At 39.2% G+C, this 15715-nt stretch overlaps 1 protein-coding gene and 1 long non-coding RNA gene across 6 annotated transcripts in view; one reads left to right on the top strand and one right to left on the bottom strand.

Moving 5' to 3' along the window:
- The window catches only part of LOC129181065 (A disintegrin and metalloproteinase with thrombospondin motifs 20-like), a 226672-nt gene that overhangs the window by 41743 nt on the left and 169214 nt on the right, over nucleotides 1-15715 (bottom strand). For 3 of the 4 annotated variants that reach the window (XM_054775726.1, XM_054775727.1, XM_054775729.1), the window contains one exon: nucleotides 1018-1188. The exons of the other annotated variant lie outside the window; for it this stretch is intronic. In XM_054775726.1, the coding sequence (XP_054631701.1) occupies nucleotides 1018-1188 (171 nt within the window). The remainder of the gene's footprint in view (nucleotides 1-1017; nucleotides 1189-15715) is intronic. 4 annotated transcript variants of the gene reach the window in all.
- On the top strand, nucleotides 4179-13823 carry LOC129181066 (uncharacterized). 2 transcript variants are annotated; one of them, XR_008570355.1, is made up of 4 exons: nucleotides 4179-4290; nucleotides 6877-6918; nucleotides 8713-8893; nucleotides 8996-13823. It is a non-coding gene; the product is annotated as an uncharacterized LOC129181066 (long non-coding RNA). The 2 variants fall into 2 exon arrangements; XR_008570354.1 differs by having other exon boundaries at nucleotides 8713-13823.

The raw sequence follows: 15715 nt of genomic DNA, 5'->3' as shown, positions 1-15715 counted from the left end.
CACTTTGGACACTCCTGCTCTATTATATACCGTAAATTCCGGTGTATAAGCCGCACCCACTAAATTTAGAAAAAACAAACACATTTGTTCACCTATAAGCCGCATCGGTGTATAAGCCACATGTATCCACGTCATAAAATGACATATTGTAGCACGTACAAGTCCGTGATGACCAGTCAGCTCTTTATTTGACAGGAGCCAATCATAAGCTATGAAAAAAACTCACAACAAGCTTGTCAACCCATTGGACATTGCAGGAGGTTATTATATACAACAGTATAACAACATAGCAGTCTTACTCACGGTGTCATCTCACAAAGAACAACACAAATTTCATCACACAGCAACTTAGCTGATGATAGTTCATGATTGGCTCCTGCCAAAGAAAGAGCTACCGTTTCCTCACTGACTCGCGAGCAGCACACAAGTTAAACAATTAGTAGTAGTTCTGAGGTAAAGGAGATATCACGAGATTAGAATTTAGCCATAGATTAGCCGCACCGCTGTATAAACGGCAGGGTTCAAAGTTTAAGAGACAAGTAGAGCCTTATACACCGCAATTTAGGGTACAGTATATGTCTTTTCTGGAACCCTGTGGAAGAACCCCTACAGGAGTGCTAATTTAGCTGTTGTCTTCGTAATTAATATTCGGTACGAGTCAAAGGTTTGGAGACATGTTCCCATTGAATAGCATGAGTAAGTGTGTCTAAACTTTTGACTGGCAGTCTATATGGGCTTCACTGAGTCAACATGACAATGCCATTAAGAGTTGCTAATTTGATATGCATTGCTCTGCTGAGTCTGGTGAACAAATTCATTCACTGATATATTGTTTTTTTAATTAAAATCATTTTTACAGATGTCATGATGCTAAATACAGTACCTGGATGTAAACCTGCTAACGCTAGCAACTGTTGTGTCCAATAGCATAAACGCTAACGACGACGATGTGAAGTCGCATTAATTACAGCTGAATGCGTTGCTTCAAGAAGTTGGATTGCCGTAGTTCATTCATACCTCGCTCCACCTGTTGGCTTTCCAAGTGGGACACCCGCGGCCACGACAGGGCTTCTGTGTCCGCGGCCGAGGGAGATGACGACAGTGCTGCTCCTCTAGTTTGCTTTGGTTCTTGTGGTCAACGCAGGTGATCTCCCGCTGTTTGGTGCCGTGGCCACAAGTCACCGAACACTGCATGGGAAGGTAAATTAGGATAATTTAGTGACTGAAGATGACAGTATTAAATTAAAACTGCAGCATCTTCAGCTTGATATGAACGTACAGTTTGAGCGAGCAAAAACATAACTAAGGCTACATTCACGCTGTTTTTTTTTTGGTCAAATCATATCACATATAATACAAGACATCATAATAATTTATTGATTTATTTTACGTATACTGAGGTAGTGGGGTGGTTTACAATATAGCCAAGCTAATATACAACATCAGAAAAAACAAAGGACAAAATCATATATCTGAAGTATCAAAAGTATCAATATTTTGATTTCACAATCAACATTAATGTATCAAGAGCTGGTGTCGATATTTCAGTATCGATCCACACATTACTAGCGTGCTCTCCTTAATGCGTTTGTGGCAATTTCAAGGATTTTGTGCAACAGGAGTCAATATTTTCTCAACAAAATGATTACTTGTAGGAGATCACTAAAACCTTTTAAAAATAATTTTTGGATGAGAAGAACTTTTGCTTCTACATCGATGAGTCCATCCATCCATTTTCTATACCGCTTCTCCTCATTAGGGTCGCGGGGGCATGCTGGAGCCTAGCCCAGCTGACTTCAGGCGACAGGCGGGGTACACCCTGGACTGGTGGCCAGCCAATGGCAGGGCACATATAGACAAACAACCATTCACACTCACATTCATACCTATGGACAATTTAGAGTCTCCAATTAACCTAACATGCATGTTTTTGGATGTGGCAAGTCTCGCATGATAACCTACGCCTTTCCATGACTGCCTACATCAGGGAGTACCTTTAAAGTCTCGGTAAGCACGGCAATACACGCCTTTCGATGACATACTGTATCCAACCTGACCTTTCATCCTGCAGTTGCATCGCATACAAATCAGATTTATATCCGCATAAGACCGTATTGACCGGAAAATAAGACAGCATTTTTTCCCAGAGAAAAAAAACTCTTCAAAAGACGGGACTTTCTGAAATCTCGAGAGTCATAAATGTGAACCAACAGGGGGCGCCAAACAACTCCTTCCTGTCACTTCATCACAGCAGCCATTGAAAACATATTTTGAAAAATCAATTATAAATGTGTAAAAATATATAATAATAATAATAATAAAAAATAATAAAAAAGTGGGTCTTGAAAAAGTTGGTGTTGTCTTTTATTCACAGATCAATATCAAATCTTTGACATCAATAGCGTCTTGTTGTGTTCATCGAAGTTAATTAGTTCCAGACCCGACTAAATTTCTGCGAAGTAGGATTCCCTGTTATTAAATCGAATATTTTGGTAGTTAAAGCACAGAAAACCCGTTGAGGACCTTTTAAATACACTTTTTAGCATTATGAGAGCCCTCCAGACATGAAATAAAACCCCTATAGTCACCTTTAACTCTTTTCACCCAATATGATACACATAAGAGAAAATCAGACATAATATAGACTCACACATGTTAGCATTGGAAAAAATCTTTAATCGAGTACAAGAGTAGAAAACATGTGGACATAAATAAGTAGGGATGAATGCTAGGGCCAATATACCGATAAATCCGATGACAGCACCGATAACCAGTAAAAAAAAAGAAAAAAAAGGCTGCAATGGGGCCATGCTACGCTTTCCTATGCTGTAGGTGGATTAAGGTGAGCAAACAGGCTGTAAACGGTCTGCCGTAAACTTCCTCCGAGTTCAGTTGTAAACAAACATAGCTTTGATCGAGTGGGACTTCTTCAGTGTTTCAGAGGCAAACATTTTGCGTGCTATTTGCAGCAAATGCTCTGCAAATATTGCATGATGAGGGGAGAAAAAACATGGAGCTTCAATACATCAAAGCTTATCATCCACCTGAAACGCCAACTTCGCTACAACTCTCAACGCCATTTAGCAGCCAGCTTGTTCCTCTCGCCTCGGCGTTTGGAAAGTGCAAAAAAGTTTGCCAGATAACACTCGAGTGCTACAGTCATCTGTGATTTCCAACATGAAAACGATGGTGTTGAAAATGATGACCAGCGCTTTACCATCGTTTAAGATATCAGCTCGGCTAGTAGGTAACCCACTAGGAGCCGTGATTTGTACTTCTCAGCCACCGCTATTTTTTAAAAAATGGACACATTGACCCTGCTTCCTCTCTGCATTTCACGGCCAAGTGAGCATACTCCAAACATCTCGGCTAAACAACCCAAATGGAACGCTCATGCTGATGGAATGCTGGCCCGGCTATTTAACCTGTAAACAAACCAATGACTTAGCCAGGGGGCCGGCTGTCAACTGCAGAGAGAGGCCCAACATGGAGGTATGGCGGCGAGATCATCATCTGGTATCAATAAGTAACCATGAAGAACTTCAGGAACGCAACCATGAGAGAGGGAGGGGGAGAAAACCGGCTATAAACCAGACACCCTGATGAAAGCACTGGTTCAGAGATGGCAGATGACAGACAATGCACAATTAGGCTATTTTTTGCTCCAGCGAAATGGGCTTCAAATACGCAAGACACGGTAGAAATCCATATTTTCCAGTCCAGATGATGGACATAATATGGCATTGTCCTCTTAATGATGACCCCAGTTTGTTGCATAACAGTACACACAAAACTGGAGCACTCACGGAAAAGTAAGACCTTAACTCTTGTTTTTTTTCCCAGCAGCGCGCTTGACACTGCAGACACATGCTGCAGCACACATTGTAATTACCCAACCATTTTAAACACAGGGCCGCCTCAGCTGACGCGCAGCATCAAAGCCGGGTCCAGAGCGTGGTGGGTTCACGTGCACACCAAAAAAGAAGATATCTCCCTCCACCACCTCGGCTTTTTGAGAGGCCAGGTGGGTAGGAGGGTTTGAGTTGAGGAGTCCGGCCCTCCTCTGCGTCATAAAAGAGGCAGGAAGAAAGAAAACTGCAGCCGTACGACGCTCCCCCCGCTGAACTTTATCTTGGGTAAGAAAAAAAAAAGTAAAGTGCTCCTCCCTCGCTTCATATGTCAGTTCATGAGGAGAGCTGGCACAGCACTGCAGCGTTAGCGGATCACTGGACGGCTTCAACCTCGCAGACAAGATGAGAAATACTGAATATAGCCAACTGGACACAACAGGTAGGATCCCACTCCTTTACTCCCCCATACTGAGCACAATTTATGCGTACGCTGCTCTTATTCTGAGATTTTATGCATGGCTCGCATGGGAAACACGCTTGTGACGCTTTTGACCTCCCACGTTGTCACAGAAATTAATTTCACATGATTTGGTGAGTTAAAACCACTATAATCCGAAGGGGGAGGAGGAGGTGTAGGGGGGATTTATGCAGGGATTACACATCCAATTTGCATAGATGAGCCAAGCCAAGGAAAAGGAAAAAGCTTTTGGACGTTTCTGTAAAGAAAAGCAGAGAAACAAGCAATACAGCTGCACATAATGAAGCCGGAGGGAACGATCCGGGCGTTAAGTAGCTCCAGAGCAAAATTTCTCATTGACAGTTTCACGCTTGCGAAGCAAATCACATAATTGAGTGCAAAACCGCTTGATTTACAAACTGTTAACAAGGCGTGGAGTGCTCGCCAGGAAGCAAGCAAAAAACAAGTAATTCTTATCAAAGCCGACTGGCCCATTAGGCAATACAGTCGTTCCTCACTACATCGGCATTCTAACATCGCACCCTCACTCTGTCATGCTTTTTGATTGCCTTTTTGTGGTTCAATACAACCTATTATCAGAATAACATTCATATTTAAGCAAATTTTACTTATTCTTGGCCTAGATGAAGCATTTTCAAGCATAAAAATGGCTAAATGAACAAACTAAATGAACCAAAATACAAAAACAAGACAGAAGAAGCATTCTAATTGTGAGTGTAGTATTCTATATTGGCCACTAGGTGTCGGTGTTGAGACAGGGGCCAAATGTGATCGACAGAAAAAGCATTTATTGAAAGTTTAAATAATCTCACAACACAGGCACAATACTAACAACATAGTAATCATTATAATAGCACGGGCTACTGTTGGGGCCATAACCCACGACACTCCACTCTGAACCTCTGACATTACTTCCTATCCTCCACACATCTCTCCACCTGCCACTAAGGCCTGCTGGGCAACACATTTACTGTGACACATGAACAGGAGTTTCATTTACATCTTAAACGGCTTATTACGTCTACCATTTTGGGTAATATGAATGTAAAGCCATTGAAAGCTGCCATTACAATACATTGATGAGACAACAGCCACCACAGGAAGTACACTGTCCAGAAAAAACAACAAGGAACTGCTAATATGTGAGTCTATGTTATCTTACATATGACTAATATGACTTATTTTCTCAAAACCATATACGTAGACGATGCATCAAATGCTGAGCCTTATGTCAACATCACCGCCATATTGGATGTGGCAAGGCTGCGCTGTAAGTGAATACAAATAAATGTACTTACTTTCATAAAGTGCCTTTCTACAAAGAAATGTAACTTAATGCCTCTCGTTTATACATTCACACACGCACTAATATACCTGGGAAACAGTTTGGCACCAAAAACAATGTACAGTATTTCATCTTCTCAGATGGCTAAGATAAGAACTTTATTGATCCCAGACATTAGTACTTCACATTACATCAGCTATAGAACACAAAGTAGTGCGGAAAAACTATACACAGTATATAAATATAGTATATATGGTCTAGTGGTTAGCATGTTGGCCACACAGTAACAGTCTGGAGATCAGGAAGACCTGGGTTTGATTCTCCGTTGGGTGTGAATGGTTGTTTGCCTATATGTGCCTGTTCTTTGTCTATATGTTTGTCCATTGTGTACCCTGCCTGTCGCCCAAAGTCAGCTGGGATAGGCTCCAGCATGCCCCCGCAACCCTAATGAGGAGAAGCGGTATAGAATATGGATGTATATATACTGTATATATATATATATATATATATATATATATATATATATATATATATAGTAGTTTTAATGCAATAAAATAAGAATAAGAATAAAGTAATACATGAATGATCTACTCAGAGATGGGTGGAGTAGCCAACAAAACAACTGTACTCATTTAAGAGTATTGTTACTTTACAACAATTTTACTGAAGGAAAATATATGTAATGTTACACATATCGATATCGGTTGATATCAGAATCGGAAATTGAGAGCTGGACAATATCAGCATATCAGTTATGGGCAAAAAAGCCAATATTGGACATCCCTAATATTGGGTAATACAAACGTAAAGGTGACTATAGGGGTGTTATTTCATACCTACAGTGCTCTAATAATAATAATAATAATAATAATAACAATAATAATAATAATAATAACTACAAAAATACTCAATTTATTAACATTGAGTCCTACTTTGCAGAAATCCACTTATCACAGTAGAATCTGGCATTAATTTACTGTTGATTATTAGATAATGTATTACTATTATTATTATCTATTTACTTACAGGATTTTTATTTTGTAGTCAGAGTATTTCAATTGTGTTTCAGATAGAATGTATTTATAAGTGGTTAACCATGTAAATTGCTTATTTTATTTTGCAAATTAAAGACAAACGTAAGCGTATGTAAATCGCCGATGCAGGGTTGGGTGCTGCCTCAACTTTTGCCGAGGGCGCCACCTTGGGTGAGGCCAGCTGTGCTTCTTATGTCTAATAACACAGCTTTTTTTTTTCCATACTAGCAACCCGGAGATGACCCCGCCCCACTTGTCGTCTGCCACCAGGTAAGCCAATAGGAAGCATGCAAAATACATCCCTCAGCCAGTTAGCGGCGCTCAAGTAAAGTAAAGATGCTAGCTTTTGTGGCAAATGAATCTATTCGTATTACAGGGTTTCTCAAACTGAGTGTAGGGGGCCAAAATGGGTCGCAAGTCTATTTTTTTTGACAATTTTCGGAGTAAAATTTTGTAAGGCTTTTCAATGATTGTTGATCAGGCATGGAGTTTTTTTTACTGGTGTTTCTTTTTTTATTTTTAACATTAGCTTATATATAATATATATAATACAGTTCAATATAGGATTTATATTCTCATGAGAATGTTGCGTATTGTGTGGAAGAAACAAAAACAGTATGTCCGACATTTCTTGTGCGTGGAACACAGGTGACGGTTTTATTCGGATAGCTTTCAAATTGTGCGTGTTTGTAACAATACTCGAGATCTTAACATTTAGGTTTAGTTTATTTGAACATGAAGGTTCCAATGGAATATATCTCATGAATCATCCTCTCACAGTTGCACATGTCCAAAAGGAGTAGGAAGAAGCAAAGTTTATTTAATCCTACCTCCCCATCTATTCCACATCTAGTACAGTACCTGCTGTTCACTTCCTGCATTCCATGTCATGTTTTCTATGATAGTCATAATAATAATACATAATAGATAACAGTAAGACCCCCCCTCTATAATAATAATAATAATAATAATAATAACAACAATAATAATAATACAAATAAATAAATATTTAAAATAAATAATAAATAAAGAACAAAACTTTTTTTGTCTTAAAAAACAAAACAAAACAAAAAATAACAAACCTGACGGAACAATCAATGTGATGATCAAGACTCTTCAGCCTTGTATTTAGCAAACATCAACTGCTTGTATTGTTTATGAATGTGCTCATCTCTGTACATTGTTTGAGTTCCTTACTCAATCCGTTCCATAGTTTAATTCCACACACGGAAATGCTGTGGGTTTTCAGCGTAGTTCTCCCATATAAATGTTTTAAGTTTAATTTTCCTCTAAGATCATATTTCTCCTCTCTGATTGAGAAATACTTAATTAGATTTTTGGGTAACGAGTTGTTATTAACTTTATACATTATTCTAGCGGTTTGAAAGAGTACTAAATCTGCAAATTTTAGTATGTGTGATTTTAAAAATAAAGGGTTTGTATGTTCTCTATACTTGGCATTATGAATGATCCTCACAGATCTTTTTTGCAGTACAGTGAGTGAGTGAAGATTGCTTTTGTAATTATTTCCCATATCTCCACACAATACATTAGATATGCTAATACTAAGGAACAGTACAGAGTGTGGAGTGATTTATGATCAAGAACATATTTTGCTTTATTCAATATAGAGATATTTCTCGCCACCTTTTGTTGTATATTTTTAATATGAGATTTCCAACTCATTTTTCCGTCTATTATAACCCACAGGAATTTATATTCTTCCACTTTTTCAATCTCCACTCCATTAATTTGTATTTGGTTGTACGTCTCCCTTCTGCTATTACCGAATAGCATTATTTTAGTTTTACTTAAATTCAGGATAATCTGTTCCTGTCAAACCACGATTTTAATATGACCTTTTCATCCTTGACCTTTTTAATGAGTTCTTGTGTGCTTTCACCAGAACAAAAATGGACCAAAAATGGTGTCACTTTCTTTGATTTTCATCAGGACGTTTTGTTTTCATCTTAGATGTTCTACTGTATTTAAGTGGCTTGTAGTCCAAATCAAGCAAGAGGGGAACTAAGAGCACATCTGTATCTCATGTCTCTTGTCTTGCAGCAGTATCGGCATGTCCTGGCTTCAAGAGGAAACCCGACAAGGGTGGACGATAAAGAGTCACAGAACATCAGAGACTGCGTGTTCCCTGTTTGTATGCTTACGTTTGCAGGGAGCGTCGGGAAGAGTTGGTGAGAAGGTTGGAAGGACAGGAATGTCAAGAGAAAAATGACAGCAAATGGCGGTAAATGCTTACGTACTGTGGTTATGCTGCACATACTTCCTGTCCAACTAAAGCTTGCATGGTCTGAGTATACGCTTTCTTCCCCTCTTTTTCCTTTTTAAGTCAACAGCACTCAGCAAAGACATACCAAGCAGACACAAGTCAAACAGCAGAGACGTTCCGGACTAAACATTCCACACGGGGCCTTTTTTTGTCAACACTTATTGCACAAACACAGCAGCACACGTCCTGCGATATTAGTTCTTTGATTTACAGTTTATTCCACACGGCAGTCAAGTAACAAAAAGTGCTCTGACGTTGAATGTCAGCCAGCTGTTTTTGCACTAACAACCTCACAGAAGATGTTGACGCAAGAGAAAAGAATGCATGTTTGAACTATTGACTGACTTGATGAAACGTTCTTTTCTGTCATTCAACATCCAAGCTTGTTTTTGCACCAAGCCTGAATACACAAAACATTTAGGAAAAATATACAGAAAAACAGGCCACACGGTGGTCTAGTGGTCATGTTGGCCAACACAGGAACAGCCTGGAGATCGGGAAGACCTGGGTTCGATTCTCCCCTGGGCATTTCTGTGTGGAGTTTGCATGTTCTCCCCGTGCGTGTGTGGGTTTTCTCCGGGCACTCCGGCTTCCTCCCACATTCCAAAAACATGCATGTTAGGTTAATTGGCGACTCTAAATTGTCCATAGGTATGAATGTGAGTGTGAATGGTTGTTTGTCTATATGTGCCCTGCCATTGGCTGGCCACCAGTCCAGGGTGTACCCCGCCTGTCACCCGAAGTCAGCTGGGATAGGCTCCAGCATGCCCCCACGACCCTAATGAGGATGAAGCGGCATAGAAAATGGATGGATGGATGGATGGATACAGAAAAACGTCAAGATGAGCCTTTTATATCCATTTTACGTAGTAGATTTTTATCTTCCACTGGAATAGGAAGAAAGGAATTTCATTTGATGGGACATGTTGGAAAATGGTAAAAATCACATTTCTTTTCAGAAAAACCTTTTAATATTACTAGATGAAAGGCGTCATTTTAATAGATTCTTTTGTGTGACATTGCACTTTATTCTCTCAAATATCTAATGACAACATTTTCGATTATGCTGGGGTTTTTTTTGTAAATGAGAAATGTTTCCCGAAAAAAATGTGTTTTCATTCATTCTGACTTTTCCTTGTAATATTTTTGACCTTTTTGGCAATAGCATGACTTTTTGTCTGAATTTTTTTTATTACATCATATTTCTAAAATGTTGTGTGTCATAAAATTATGCTATTTTGTAATATGAATTTTGTCAAATTACAGAATTTTTTTTGTGATGTGACATTTTTGTCTTAAAATTATAATATTGTAACTTTTTTTTTTTCTTAAAATTGCATTTAAAAAATCTCCCTTAGAATAAAAGCGCAACCCACTGAAAACAGGCCACGCCCCAAACCCACCAGTTGAGAATCACTGATACAGAGCAGGGTCACCAAGCTGTCGATCGCGAGCTACTAAAAAAAAGTATTACATCAGTACCCTGAATGACCAACAGGCGCGCATTTGGACCACTGAACACCCCCGTACGCCTTGCCGCTCTCCAGGCACGCAACCCGCAAGCTCCAGCCAGGAGCCCAGTCCTCAAAACTCGACCCGAGGTACCTTGAGCGCACACGCGTACGACTCGCCTCGCAGCGCTCACAGGTTGAGCGTCAAGGAGAGAGAGAGTGACAGAGCACACCGACGTGCCTGCTCACACAACAGCAATTACTGCATGTTAACGCGGCTCAAAATGAAGGCACAAATGTTACTCCATAGACGTGCACCTCCAAAAAACCCTGCTCATTAAGACTGACTTGTAACGCAGCCCCTCAACCACCATCGCTGCCCACGCCACTGAGCCAACAAGCTCAAAAGAGTTGTAGTTTGATCATAGAGCCCACGCCACTAGCCTGACCCCGACCGAGAGCCACAAAAGTAGGGATGACCAAAGTGCGGCCCGTGGGCCATTTGTGGACTGTGGCTAATTTGCCATTGCATCACCGCAGAAACAAAATAAAGTTGGAATAACAGCAAAAATGGTAAAAATAGAGCAAAAGGCGCAATGAGGAAAATCTGAAATGTTGATGCTAACGACCAATAATAACACCAAGCTTTGTATTGAAATACATCACTTATTAATGTACTTTAAAAACCTTTCTACAAACTCAAACAATACATATATGTTTTATATGTATATACAATTCATACAATATATTGCAATATATTGTAGATTTTTTTTTCTGGGGGGGGGGGGGAGTAGATCTTGCGCAGGTTCACGACCGAGATCAGAGATGCTGGGCTCAAAAAGGTTGGTGAGCACTGATTAGATACAGCATTCCTGTCATATAGAGGATCTTTGATGAGCGTTTTTGTCATATGTCTTTAAACACAGCAGAGTGCGCCTGTCATATCGAGGATCTTTGAAGAGCAGTTTTGTGGTATGTCCCTAAAAACAGCAGAGTGCTCCTGTCGTAAAGAGGACCTTTGGTAAGTTTTTTTTTTGTGGCATGTCTTTAAACACAGCAGAGCACTACTGTCATATTGAGGATCTTTGATGAGCGTTTTTTTTTTTTGCAGTGTGTCTTTAAAAAAAAAACACAGCGCTCCTGTCATATAGAGGATCTTTGACTAGCTTTTTTTGTGATATGTCTTTCAACACAGCAGAGTGCGCCTGTCATATAGAGGATCTTTGAAGAGCCTTTTTGTGGTATGTCCTTAAAAACAGCAAAGCGCTCCTGTCGTATAGAAGATCTTTGATGATTTTTTTTTTTTTTGGTGGCATGTCTTTAAACACAGCAGAGTGCTCCTAAAATATAGAGGATCTTTGATGAGCGTTTTTAGTGTGTTGCTGCTGTTGCCCTTGTCTCTGTCTTTTTTGTCCCCCTCTTATCCCCACACCCCCCCCCCGTCTTCTCTTCTCTTCTTCTCTGTCCCCCTCCTGCTCCGGTCTGGCCGCTAATAACATAAGAACAAAGCATCCAAGCCAGATAAATTCTGTATAACAAGGGAAGTGTATCTCACACTTTTCCCTGGCAGAGTAAATCTGTTGCGCACGTGAGGGCATTTAGATCTACAATTCTATCTGCCTTAAAGGCTGGACAGGACAGGGGAAAAAAACAAAAAAACCCCAGAGCACTCCTGTCATATAGACCAGTGGTCCCCAACCTTTTTTGATCCATGGACAAGCTTGTGTTCCCACAAATCTCCCGCAGACCGGGGGGAGGGTGTTCGTACATTATAGCGATCAAATATCAAATTTATCTTATTTATTATGTATTGTGTAAAACTAAGACATGAATAACATCACATTAAAAGCACAACATGAATGCTGACCCACCATCCACCAGTTCAAGTTCCAGCCAAGTTTTTCCAGAGAGATTATTACATGGCTGTTTGACGTGTGTGGTAAAAGGCAGTGTGCTAGCATGAATTAACTTGAGACAAATGAGCACATTAGCACTCAATAAGTCATCAAAACTTACCTTTATGCATTCCCACATAGTATCAGCATTTGGGACCAAATATGAGGTGAAAGAAAAATGGTAAAAATACAGTAGTAGTCTATCTGTGCGGCATGAGATCAAGTTAGCACACGCACAATGGACATGCGTCAAGTGAGACCGATGTAACAGAGAGAATCCGTCAATTTTTCAAAATAAAACATAAACAAATGAAATAATGGAAATTATTTTTTCTTTGTGCGGCCCGGTACCAAATGACCCACGGCCCGGTACTGGGCCGCGGCCCGGGGGTTGGGGACCACTGATATAGACGATCTTTGGCTAAAACGTGGTCTTGGTCCATGAAGAAGGAGCTAAACACTCACAGACCTTCACATAGCCTGTGACCTTTGACCTAAGAAAATCCCATCATCCAACAATCATGTTGAGAAGAAGTAGTCCTGACGCAAACAGCTGAGAGACGGACAGCATCGTGCGGTGTCTGCTTTGGGAGGCCAACATGGCTTTCATACAGAAAGTGCGTGCTGATGTTCTAAAAGCCCGATGCAACGCCATCCCCCTGAATTCAAGAAGCAACAACAAGAAGCAAAGACGGGAAAGGAAACGTGAGCCTGCTGATATCATGACCCCGGGTGACAAGGTTGGTCTACCCTCAGGACCTCAGGACCAGTCAGGAGTGTTGAGCATGTGCTTTCATTTGGGATACGCTCCATGGGAAAGCTGCTCCTCAGGAAACACAGTGTTTGCATTACAGCACTAAATGGACTCAAATTGATCTTTTCCCTGACAATTGATCACATACGAGCCAGCAGACACGCTGGCGGCTCTGAAGGTACCATGAAATAAACACGCCAGCACTTTTGGGTCTTTTCTTTTGACTTTGTAGCATAGATCAATAAAACACAAGCTTCTCTTTATAAGTACTGTCACAATAGAACACCGTTGGCAACAAATACATGTCTCTCGACAGTATGTGCATTGCCTTCCACGAGGTCCACAAAATGTCTTTATAAACTTCGCCAAATGTTGGAAATCCATCATTTCTTCCTCACAACACGCACCGAGGACACAGTGAAAATCTGCAGGTCATTTACGGAGGCCGTCATGTAAGGTACGTTTTTTTCCTCCGTATTGTTTAATGAAAATAAACATTTCAATTGAAAATAGAATAGACAAATATATATAAAAAAAGTGCACTGCCTTCCATTGACATCTCATATCAACAGTTGAACATCAGGTTTGCGCTCATAAAGGTTTCTCGTAGACATGTGTTTTGGATTAATTTTTTAATAAGCGCAGTTTTGCAACTCTGATTTTTATTTTGAATTTTTTTTGTTGGATGATAATATTTAAACAAACCCAAACAACTGGCTACTCCAGTTATTATAAGCAAGAGGGGGAAAAAAGAATTTACGCAATATCTTTATTTACTCCTTAGGACTTTTAAAATAACATAATACTTACTGTAATATTAAGACACTTTTCCCACAAAAGTATAGCCATATTTTGGTTTTATTCTTGTAAAACTGAGACTTTGTTCTCATAAAGTTACATCTTCAAATACCATAATATGATAAGGTGTCCTAATAAAAATAAAGAATGCATATCAAACATGTTGACTTATTTATAAATATTAATATGAATATATCTGAAATTAATATTATTATAATATTAATATATCTGAACTTTTTTTTTTTTAGACATTTTTAAATTACACAAAAGTGTGATCACATTTTGGTTTTATTCTTGTAAAATTGAGAATGCAATACTAATATATTTTTATGAGTCATTTATCATTAATTACTAGAAATAATAATTACATTTCTACAGCACTTTTTAAAATGTATTTTAAGACCTTTTAAAATTACATAAATATTTATGTTAATATGCCTTTTTTCCTCACAAAAACTATGATCATACTTTGGTTTTATTCTTGTAAAATTGAGACCTAATTCTCATAAAGCTGCAACTTAAAATAACATAATATGAAAAGGTATGCGAATAAAAAAAAGAATGCATATCAAAAATGTCGAATTATTTTAATATTTTTCTAACATTAATTACTATAAATCAGGGGTCTACAACATTTTTTCTTGTGAGAGCTACTTTTAGAAAATGAAAATAGCCAAGAGCTACTCATTTTTGTAACATTTATTTTCATAGCTTATTTCAACCTAAGAGTGAATGTTTCTTTTACCAGAACATGAACAAAACGCTGGTATCCACAACTCACATTTTGTATTTCTTTCGAGTGTTCTCACATTATTAACGGAAAACCTCAATGTTGTGCCTCATGTGGTTGTGAGGGGGCTACCTGTTGCCTGTGGGCACCATGGTGGTGACCCCGATATAAATCGTAATATATCAGCACTTTCCTTAGGTACTTTAAGACTTAAAATGACAAAATATTTATTGTAATATGACTTTTTTCTCACAAAAAAATGAGCACATTTTGGTTTTAATCTTGTAAAATTGATAATGAAATATTACTGTAAATATACCGTAGTGCAAAAAGTGTTTGCCCCGTTCCTGAGTTCTTATTTTTTTGCATGTTTGTCACACTTAAATGTTTCAAATCATCAATCAAATTTAAATATTAGTCAATGACAACACAAATGAACACGAAATGCAGTTTTTAAATGAAACTTTTTATTATTAAGGGAGAAAAACAATCTAAACCTAAATGACCCTGTGCGAAAAACGTGATTGCCCCCCCCCCCCGTTAAACATAACTGAGATTAATTGAGATCTATCGGTGCATAAAAGGTTATAAAGCTAAGTCCCAAAGCTTTGGACTCCAGCAAACCACAGTGAGACTACATTGCAAACCACATTATCCACAAATGGCAAAAACATGGAACAGTGGTGAATCTTACCAGGAGTGGCCGGCCAACCAAAATGACCCCAAGAGTGCAGCATCGACTCATCCGAGTGGTCACAAAAGACCCCACAACACACAACATCCAAAGAACTGCAGGCCTCACTTGCCTCAGTTAAGGTCAGTGTTCATGACTCCACCATAAGAAAGACACTGGGCAAAAATGGCCTGCATGGCAGAGTTCCAAGATCAAAACCACTGCTGAACAAAAAGACTTGTCTCCATTTTGACAGAAAACATCTTGATGATCCCCAAGACCTTTGGGAAAATACTCTGTGGTTGAAAGTTGAACTTTTTGGAAGGTGTGTGACCAATTACATCTGCCGTAAAAGTAACACCGCATTTCAGAAAAAAACATCATACCAACAGTAAAATATGGTGGTGGTAGTGTGATGGTGTGGGGCTGTTTTACTGATTCAGGACCTGGAAGACTTGCTGTGATAAATGGAACCAATA

The sequence above is a fragment of the Dunckerocampus dactyliophorus genome, chromosome 5, assembly GCF_027744805.1.
Source record: "Dunckerocampus dactyliophorus isolate RoL2022-P2 chromosome 5, RoL_Ddac_1.1, whole genome shotgun sequence".
NCBI classification, from domain to species: domain Eukaryota; kingdom Metazoa; phylum Chordata; class Actinopteri; order Syngnathiformes; family Syngnathidae; genus Dunckerocampus; species Dunckerocampus dactyliophorus.
Note: the sequence above shows the minus strand (reverse complement) of the source record. Positions and strands in the feature narration are given on the sequence as shown.